The 10,523-nt window shown below is 43.0% G+C and overlaps 1 protein-coding gene across 3 annotated transcripts; it reads left to right on the top strand.

The window, feature by feature from the left end:
* Nucleotides 1-1,731: 1,731 nt before the first annotated feature.
* LOC109507275 (gap junction gamma-1 protein-like) lies at nt 1,732-9,975 on the top strand. Of its 3 annotated transcripts, XM_019856606.1 has the most exons (6): nt 1,732-1,908; nt 1,971-2,076; nt 5,571-5,829; nt 5,899-6,118; nt 7,466-8,131; nt 9,202-9,975. In XM_019856606.1, the coding sequence occupies exons 3-6, from the start codon at nt 5,590-5,592 to the stop codon at nt 9,213-9,215; spliced, it is 1,140 nt and encodes a 379-aa protein (XP_019712165.1). In that variant the 5' UTR covers nt 1,732-1,908; nt 1,971-2,076; nt 5,571-5,589; the 3' UTR covers nt 9,216-9,975. The 3 variants fall into 3 exon arrangements, with proteins under 3 accessions (XP_019712165.1, XP_019712163.1, XP_019712164.1); XM_019856604.1 differs by lacking the exon at nt 1,971-2,076; XM_019856605.1 differs by lacking the exon at nt 1,732-1,908 and having other exon boundaries at nt 1,915-2,076.
* The last annotated feature ends 548 nt before the right edge of the window (nt 9,976-10,523 follow it).

The raw sequence follows: 10,523 nt of genomic DNA, 5'->3' as shown, positions 1-10,523 counted from the left end.
CTAAAGTGCCTGGCTTAACATTCTAGTTGGACCTTTCAGTGCTCTGCACCACTGGAAAAAGACAAGCGCGAAGAGAAGCACCCCCCAGCGAAGCAGTCCCAAGATTACCACGACGACGAGTGATATGATATTGTCAAGACCACAACACAAAACCTAGCAAGCCTGCAACAGTAGGGTTGCTGAAGTGTAATTTCTCTTCACTGTTAAAAATTAAAGTTAAAAATGAAGAGACAGATGAAGATCCTGAGAATGAGGAAACTGAGACTGTTTGCGTGCATGTGAGTGCATGTGTACGCGCACGTGCGTGTGTGTGGGTGTAACTTTTTTTAATATTCCTTTTTATTTTTTAATGTTTATTTAACATGAACAATATATAAGACACTGCCTTTTAAAATTGGGACAATTATATGCATCTAAAACATCTAGCTTCAGTGTGCTTGCAATTTTTGTACCTGGTCAGGCTTTAGAATGTATTAATTTATATTTACTGAATACAATAAATGAATAAATTAATGCAATTCATTAAACAGCATTCATGAATACATTTTAGACAATTATGTGTGCCTGAGAGCCTAAACAGTGGAAGTGTAGCAGGTTAATGTATATGCCGTGTCCATGCAAAAATTATGCTTACATCTATTCGGTTTGTCTTTCTCCACAGACATCAGCAAATGTAAAGAAGACCCGCCAATGCAGAACGGAGTTTTTCCACATTAAATCTTGGGAAAACATACCTCATGTCCACTATGAATTATGATACATTCAGCAATTTTAGTGCACTTTGCATTGAGTCTAGGAGGTCAAAAGCACTGAATCTTGAATCACTTGGGAAGGTTTGCCAGAAATCACCAAAATCGCAGAATACAGTTGCTGTAATAGTAGGGGCAGTTTAAGACTGTTCCACAAGATCGTCACCCATAAGAATCTTTTATCAGCACTTAATTCAGTACTATTGTGATTATTATACTGTTTTTCATTGTCACTGTAATGTTATGTCCACAATGGTTCAAAGGTTTGATGAAAATAAAAAGTCAAATAAGATTTTGAATCTTTGTCTTTTTTGCCCTGGGTTGAATGTGCCCCTTTATCAAAACCCCTGGCCCCAGCCAGGCTCTGCCACTGCCAAGTTGGTACCTCTGTCGGCAGAATTTTGAGGCCGAAACCTCCTCCCCAGTCTCGCTCATCCACGTCGCAATAATTTGACCCCTTGTTCCCTCTGATAATTACACAAGAGGAAGTTGTGGCTGAGCAAACATTTTGTGGAAAAAAAAAGCACACCACATCTGGATGAGATACTGGATTGCAATAATGGTGTACAGTTTGGCATTTGAAGCTGCATGATAATTGACTAACTTCAATTTTATTTTCACTTTTAAAGAACACCACTGAATCTACTTTTGATCATTTCCTACTCAGTTCCGATTTCTTTATGTTCGTCTTAACAGCAACAAATTTAATGCTTACACATCTATTTATATATTCCAGTAAAAATGAGCATGGTTCTGCATCATGTTTTATGGATTTAGCTCCTGTACAAGTCATCCAAAATGACACGTAGGAAATGCGAAGCATTGTGTGGGGGACACCTGCATAGCAACCGAATCGCTTCATAAAAACAACTTTTGTGTTGAGCCCCCTCAAAAAAAAAAAAATAACATAAAAATAGTCGGCGGTACCGTTCTCAGGTTTCAGGCGGGGAGGGCGGGTGTTTATTGAGGGGGCCACTTACGCAGCGCGACGAGAGAAGGAGGAAGACGAGTCGGGAGCCCACAGAAGCCAACACTTCTTTTGTTTGGAGCACCCCGGCGCGCGGGGTCACGGTGGGCTGAATGGACTCGGACTGAGCCTGAGCCAAGCACGCTAATTAGGAAAACCTGGTGGCGCAATTAAGCTCCTGGCGCGTACAAGGTGGGTGTTTGTGTTTGGAGGTACTGAAACTTTGGTGGAACGCTCGGCTGCTTTCCTTTCAGTGGGCAACTGGAGTTTATCTTGGCCATGCAGAGTTAAGTTTTAAAAGTGCGCTTGTCTGTTGAGTTGAATCCGGCCGATTCGTAGAGACCTTTGATGGTGGAGACGGTAAGTCAACACTCCATTTCATGAAATGTACTTTTTCAATATCGATTGTAACGCGCACTCGGAGCTATACAGAGTACAAATGTGTGCCTTTCGCACGTTACCCTGGAACGTGTCCTAGCCGTGTTTAGTTTACCACTGAAACCCGGCAGAGCGCAGGGAACCAAACTGTTGCCTGTGTGCTTCTCCACAGTTGTTCTCCTTTGCCATGAAGGCCACAAAGCTTGACTGTGACTTGGCCGACTCTTGCGGCGCTCGGTGCGCGCGCGCGGCCTCGGTTGGGATCAGCTCCCTGAACCCTAAAATCCAGCTTTCTGTTTTGGGTTAGCCAGGAATGTTAAAACGCCTCCGCTTTGTCCGGATCCTTTGCACACACTTTCCAGACCAGACAACCCCCTCCCACCCCAAATCGTAACCGTATACAACAGTGTATATTAAAATGTGCCATTTATTGGTCAACTGACGGCAGGTTTGCGCCAATTTGACTTTGTCAAACACATTTAAGATGCAATTTGTCTTTTGTGTCCTGTCGAGGAGCTCCAACTATTTAACGGTGCGTTAACGAGGATTGAACCAAATCTCCACGATAACCAGAAAGTTCTATGGCACTGCCTAGTTGACTTGACACTGCAAAAGTACAAGATACACGCAATTTAATTATTTCAATAGCCAATCAACATTTAGACGAGACTCCTCAGTTCCGTCAATCTAAAATTTCTGTTTAAGTTTCAGATAAATGTATAGCAAACTATTCCTTGGGTTCAACATGCCCCCCCCATAAAAAAAATCCCCCAGTCATTCAAAAACATTGTCCCTGAGGGCACTTCAAAATACGGAGACCTTTAAAAAGACAGTAACAGGTTTACTCTCAGAAAATGCTTATTAGTTTTTCACCCCCCCCCCCCCTTCGTGTTGCTGTTTTTAACTTGTCTGTTGCAACCACTTAGTTTCCTAAACTTTTAGTTTGAAACGTTTTTAAACTCTTTTTAGCACTTGGAGGTAGTTTTGAAATGTAAAGTGAACGAATAAACATCTATTTCTTGTAGGTCCGCTTCCCTGAGCTGACGTTTGCACACGAGGCACTGAAGTATGCTGTGACGTACTGTATTCGATTCTAAGTGCCACGTCTTAGGACTAGTATATAATTTGTTTTCCGTTGCACTGACAATGTAGTGGCGTGATGTGAAATCAATGTCTTTTTTTTTTTTTTTAGAGCATTAGTGGTCAAAGCGAGGCTGGATTCAGCAGCCTTTTAATTTGCGGCGTTTCTGCCACGGCTGCGAATCCCATCAGAGTAGCTAAATGGCGTTTGAAGGGACAGTCGCCTCTGTGAGCACTTAACCTCCTCACACTGCTCTCTCAGCTTGTCTTTATCTCCGCTGCGCTCTGATTTTAAAGGTGGTGTTTTCGTAATTGTAGGGTGAAAACAGATGTCACTCTGCGGCTGTATTTGCTGCTACTTGCTTCTGTTGCTTCTTGTCTCATGCTGATCCTTTTGGAAAAGCTGTACAAGCTCTATAATGCAGTGAATCCCCGTTTTTCGCGTGAGGGGGAATTTGTTCCAGACCCATCCGCAGGTGGTGAAAATCTGCAATAGAAACATGTTTTTCGATTTCCAACTTCCACAAACTTCATACACATTTTAACTTTTTACAACTTCTTCTTTGCTCTTGTTCTCGATGCATCAAAAAGTCACAGTTCTCCAAATAACAAATAAGAGGTGTAGCATGCAACATTGTACACGCTACTGTATTTCAATGTCAAACTATCAAACAGAGCCATATAATTTGATCTGACTAAAGTCCACCTGCCTATGGCTGATATATAATGTGAAAGGCCTCATAAACTGTAAAAAAAAAAAAAAAGCAAAAAAACATAATCCATTGCCTAAAAAAAATCCTCCATCTGTATATAGCATTTTGGGCAGGATTGTTAACATTTGTTCTAATACTGCAATCTTTAGTCTTTTAATAATCCCAGTGTGCATAGGTGCAGGACAAGACATTTTGCTAAACACTGAGTGAAAATGTTTTTGTATTTGTAGTCGAAGCGCACAGGACGTGTACATTTGAGTGTGAGCACATTGTGGTTATTGAAAAAAATGTTCATGGTTGGCAGGCTTGCATGCGGTAAGCTCTCAGAGGATGAATGGAATTTCTCTGACAAAGACGATGCATGTCATATCCTCAATTATGCCTAAAGAAAAAAAAAAGTTCAATTTTTACTGACACTGCAAGAGTCGTTTTCTGTTCTGTTTGTTTTAAACTAGTATGTTGGCACTGGTCACATTGAATTGGTCCATTTTTGAAATGTTTTTATGGCAATACTCAATTTACTCAATGGGCAAAAACTGCTTTTGGGGTCCATCAGAATCTTCGAAAGTCAACAATCTGTTAATAAGTGCAAAAATTATTCCAAGCATTTTGTATTTTAGGCCAGAAGTTGTCGATGCACAAGTGTACCATTTAAATATGCTTCCTTTGTGTGTGCGGATATGTGATGTTGACTGGCCGCCAATGCGCTGACGCTCAACAGTGAAGGAATAAATGGAGAAGTGCAACTACAGCACCATCATCTGCTATTACTGCGGTGACTGTGAAGACAGAGAGACTTTCCACTCATGTGCCCAAATTTCTAATGGTTCACCATAAAACTAACCCGCTGTGTTTGGGGGACATTCATAGGCTATTTCCCCTATTTTGTCACATTTTTTGCTGATAGTGCCGACAAGAAAGACGTAGTGGTGAGTGGTTAACACATCTGCCTCGCAGTCCTGAAGTTTGTTGGAATACTTTGTACGTGGGATTTGCATGTTCTCCCTGTGCTTATGAGGATTTTCTTCTGGTACTTTAGCTTTCACCCATATTCCAAACACAAACATTCATGTTAAGTTCATTGAGCATTCTGGATTTTCCTTAAGTGCTGATTGATTGTGGACAAGTCCAGTCCTATCGCTTGACCAAAGTACCTCAGCTCAATTGTGACTCTTAAGGATTAAGCTGTACACAAAATGGATTTAGAGGTGACGACAAAACACTCAGCACTGACAAACTAATTCTGGGGGATTCGTCAGATGACTTTGAAAGACAGGTTATAGGGAAGATCAGTGCCCACAAACGAAGCCACTCAAAACTACAACCGCTCAAGGTATTAAATTATTGGCAGGAAGTAGCAAAATGCTGCTCAGATCTGTGTTAATGACAAAAGAAAGCAAGCAGAAATCAAATTGAGACACAAACATGAACAGCAACTGTCCCTGGGGGGTGGGAAAAAACAAAAAACAAAATAGTTAACCTTCAACAGGGCCGAGACGAAGAGCAAGGATGGTAAAATGACTAAGTAAATAATAGAAAAATAAATGCACGAAAAAAGGGAAGGCAATACCGCACACAAGACGGTCTGCAAAGGTAAGTTTTAAGATGTTTTAAATCATGGGAATATCTTGATATATGTGAAGAACTTTGCTCATTGGATTTTTGTTTTTTCCCCACCCCAAGCTCTTAGCTTCTCGACACCATGAGTTGGAGTTTCCTGACGCGTCTGCTGGATGAGATTTCAAACCACTCCACCTTTGTGGGGAAGATCTGGCTGACGGTGCTCATCATCTTCCGCATCGTCCTGACGGCTGTCGGCGGGGAGACGATCTACTACGATGAGCAGAGCAAATTTGTCTGCAACACGCAGCAGCCGGGTTGTGAGAACGTGTGCTACGACGCCTTTGCGCCGCTCTCACACGTCCGCTTCTGGATCTTTCAGGTAGGTTTTGCATTACGTGTAAGACTTGGCATCTAGTTTGTGACTAAAGTGAAGCCGTGTCCTCCTCAGGTAATTATGATCACCACTCCTACCATTATGTACCTGGGATTCGCCATGCACAAAATCGCCCGCATGGAAGACTCGGACTACCGTCCGCGACGTAAGAAGAGGATGCCCATCATCAGCCGTGGCGCAGTTCGGGACTACGAAGAGGCTGAGGACAATGGAGAAGAAGACCCCATGGTCGCAGAGGAGATCGAGCACGAGAAGCCAGACAAGGAGGAAAAAAGTAAGCGGTCGTTGTCGCTCAGTTTTAAGGTATGGACTAATCACTGCTCAGTATATTCAGGACATAGAGAAGGATCCAAATGTAGCTTCTCTTGTAACTCATTAGACTGTGAAAAATGAATAGAAGAAATGAGCCAGCAGTTGCATATTGTGTGGAGTGGAGCCCAGTACTGTATATTTGCAGCATGTCTCATTTAGCCACAAACCACTGTGTATAACTTATGCACATTTCAGGGCTCACGTCTTGAGGGTTAAAGAGCTGCTTGGAATTCTTAAATGCTTGAATTTGATTGCTAGCTTTTCAAGGTTTGGAAAAAACATTCCTGAGCTTTGGATAAGGTGCAGGGCAGGCACTCTGACTGTCGCTTGTTCACATAGGTGGCAAAAGTTCACACACTTGACTTAGACAGTCCGGATACTTGTGTAAAAGCAGTACTTCTTACACTTCTTTACCAACTGTAAGTACAGACAGAATACAGGTATACTTCAGAACAAAAGTAATAACAAAAAAATGTAGGCCTTGTGTGTTCACTCACTCGATTGTGGCGGCTGTTGGCAACAGATGCAAAAGTGGTGGAGAGCCCTTTTAAGATTTTTGTGGAGTTGATGGTTTTCACCATTGAAAATGTGGGTGAGCGACACAAGCTCAAATTGAAGTTGAAGGGATGGAATTGGAAGTGTTCGTGGAAATATTACTGAGTTACTGAAAAGAAATCACTCTTTTTGATAGTTTTATGAGAGCCAGCAACCCAATAAAAGCTACATGCTTGGGAGTTGGCTGTATCTGCCCATCCTGCATAACTATGAATTTAAAACAATGCATGGCTGAAAAATGTGTCTTGGGAAGGCCAGTACCACATGCTACAATACGCCGAAATTACAGAGTTAAAGGGATTTTTCTCATTGGTTATATGGCCCGAGTCTTTCTTGTGACTGGCTCCAAATCGATCATTCGGGTCCAAAATTGCCTTGCTAAATACACTACACGCTAATTCATTATTTTTTTAACCTGGCATTTAAAAAAAAAAAAAGTTGAATGAGCATAAAAGATCCTCCCCCCTGCCTCTCATTTTGCCCCCGCCCCAACGGTTTGCTGCCTCTTAGATACGGCATTTAAAGATGGAAAATTTGCCTTCGATTTCATTGACCACATTGCACATGCTAAATTAAACGATTTGAATCGTCTCCTCTCAGAGTGTGCAAAATCAACTGTGCCTGTTTGGCAGACGCAATCTGGGTGTGCATTTAGTAAACCAGCCGCTTTCAGGTCTAATGAAGGTGTGTGTGTGTGTGTGTGTGTGTGTGTGTGTGTGTGTGTGTGTGTGTGTGTGTTTGGTCACTTTTCAAGGCGTACAGGAGAAGAAGCATGACGGACGGCGGAGGATCTTGCGAGATGGCCTGATGAAAGTCTATATATGCCAGCTCCTGTGGCGCTCAGCTTTCGAAGTGGGCTTCCTTTGTGGCCAGTTCATTCTGTATGGCTTTGAGGTTATCCCCTTCTACACCTGCACTCGCTCACCCTGCCCGCACACAGTAGACTGCTTTGTATCTCGGCCCACTGAAAAGACCATCTTCCTCTTGATCATGTACGTGGTGTCTTTCCTCTGCCTGATCCTCACGGTCTTTGAAATCATGCACTTGGGCATCGGCAGTATCCGCGACACCTTCCGCAGGCGGGCCACCCAGAGGTCACAAACGCCCTCTCCCCTTCATGCCTTAGCCTCAGCACCACCGGGGTATCACGCTGCTGTGAAAAAAGGAGCCAAAGGGGAGCTTAGGATCTCGCCGACAGGTGACTCTGGCTTGGACAGTTTTGGCAACTCGTCCCGTGACCTGGAGCGGTTGCGCAGGCACTTGAAGCTGGCACAGCAGCACTTGGACCTGGCCTACCACACGGAGGAGGGAAGTCCCTCACGCAGCAGCAGCCCCGAGGTCCACACTGTGGCGCAAACGCCAGCCGAGCAGAACCGTCTCAATTTTGCTCAAGAGAAGCAGGGAGATGTGAGCCAAAAAGGTATTTGCAAACCAAATTTCCAAGATGTATCGTCATTACATTGACCAAGGGTGTTATCTCAATCTCCATTTATTTGCGTGAAACTTTGTCGACAAGGTAATCTATTTCTGTGATTGATGTTGTTATATTTTGGTAATAGATGCAGAATACATTGAATTGTGAAAAAGAAAATAGATATATATTCTATAATGCAGGGGTCCCCAACCTTTTTTGCCCCACGGACCGGTTTATGTCAGACAATATTTTCAGGGACCGGCATTTAAGGTGTGGCGGAAATAATACAACAAAATAACATGGTATGAGCTGCATGAAAACTGTGGTGTTTTCGAAATATAATAATAAACACAAGGAGCGTCTAATCTGGCCGCAACACTCCAATCGCTATGGCAATGTTTAATGCCTTCAAAATACGATACAACGCAAATTCAAAGTGCATGAAAATGACGACTCACCACAGCACCGAGCTTGATTTTCGGCAACCAGACGGTCCCATCTCGGGGTAATAGGAGAGACAATGACGCCGCAAGTGTGTGGTTTATGTCCAGTCTACTTCGTAATTTTGTTTTCGTCGCCGTTATAATGCACACACATCTCCATCTCCAATGGTGGTGTTTGAATTCCCAAGCTTGGCAATGACGCCGTGGATGTGCCCGGAGACCGAAAGGCACCGTGAAGCCTGTTAACTCTTGAGCTAGCTGGTTGCTAGCGTCTTTCGCTGTGCTGTAGAAAGCCCCACGAGGAATTGGTGGGACATCCTGGAGCCACTGGAGGCTTAAAACATATTTTTGTTTCGGAAACACATAGGGCTGTGTAGACAGGACCAAGTGGCATCCATTTTTCTCTGGGCTATGGTTTCAGCAGACCTGCCCACAGTGTTTGAGAGCAGAGACAACTTAATACATAAATACTGCCTTTTTTTAAAAAAATTAAAAAAGCACATTCCTGACTTCGCAGATACTGCTTGCTATGTGGGGACCATTTCGAGAATATGATGTGAATTTATGAAGATTAAAAAAAAAAAAAAAAAAATCTGTATTTTTAATGTGTCTTGCTTTTTATCCCCTTTCCAGGAATACGTGCCTGAACCTGCCTTCTGGATGTCTTCTGTCTTGTCATTCCCCAAGCCTTATCGCATTGGGTAAGGTGCATCTGGAGAAGCAGTTGAACCACTAAGAGGATGTGGATGTTTATGTGCGTGCGTATGTGTGAAAGAAAAAGAATACTCCTTTCAGTACTACATGTCTGTTGAGAGAGCCGAGTGGAGGCGGGAAAGAGCTGATTCACCTTTAATGGCTGTTATGTGGTTGGTTCATTTTTAACCAAAAGCCCAAGGCGGCCCTGCCACTCGCGAGCTCACTTATTTTTCCCTGAAATCCCTGTCCATTCTTGCCACCTTGGCTGCCCCGGTTCTTTTTCTCCTTCTCACAAAAGTGATAGGGCTTTTTTTGTAAGCTTGTGTAGATATTTCTGGAGCAGTGCTCATTGTTGTTGTTTTTCTTAGGCTTATATATTTCTTTCTTTGGGCCAAATTGTTGAACTGGAAAATGCTTGAATTCTTCATGCTCCAAAAACATTCCTAAGGACTTCCAAAAAAAAACATTTGCAATACATTTCATTCATACTTTTGTATAAAACTAACCCCCCCAACCTACCCCCCTTCTCCGCCCTGCTTCACTGAGTTTTCCTTCCCAAAATGGTATGATTCACCTTCGTCACTGCAGAGGGTTTGGAAAACAGTAATTTTTTTTTTTTTTTTTTTGGCTTCTTGGCTAAACCTCATTGAGCTGTGTGGTGATCAGCAGCGCCAACTCCATCCTGCTGGAATACATTCCTCTTGGGTGAGACATACTTTTCCATTCCTGACACGCGTGGCCTGTGTTCATGCTCCAACACAGATGCTGACCCTCCCAACCTCACGGTGGATTCAGCAGCTAACGCACACTTTGATTTTTGAAGTCCTGTGCAGGTCAATATGTTCTTAATGCTCCTCCATTCCCCCCCCCTTTTTTTTTTTTTTGTGTGTGTGTGTGTGTGTGTGTGTGTGTGTGTGTGTGTGTGTGTGTGTGTGTGTGTGTCTGGCTTGAAAAGATGGCACTTACAAAATGTTGCATCTCATTCCAAGTGATTGTCTTTGTTTTACGGTACAATCAAAATAATACAGTTGCAAACATTGTTTTGTTTGTTTTGTACTTGGAGATATCTATTTTTTCTTGAGAGTAAATATATTTGAACAGAAAATTGTCGTGATTTTATTGTGGGTTTACAAAAGGGGGAAAAAGTCACATGAATTTAGTGCCATCTAACGTTGACAAATGGAACTGAACAATTACTCTACTAAGGCAGGGGTCCCCAACCGCCGGCCCGCGGGCCGGGGACCGGCCGCCGGGGCATT

This window comes from Hippocampus comes, unplaced genomic scaffold (genome assembly GCF_001891065.2).
Source record: "Hippocampus comes isolate QL1 unplaced genomic scaffold, H_comes_QL1_v1.1 scaffold283, whole genome shotgun sequence".
NCBI lineage: Eukaryota > Metazoa > Chordata > Actinopteri > Syngnathiformes > Syngnathidae > Hippocampus > Hippocampus comes.
This window is presented reverse-complemented; position numbering and strand designations above follow the sequence as displayed.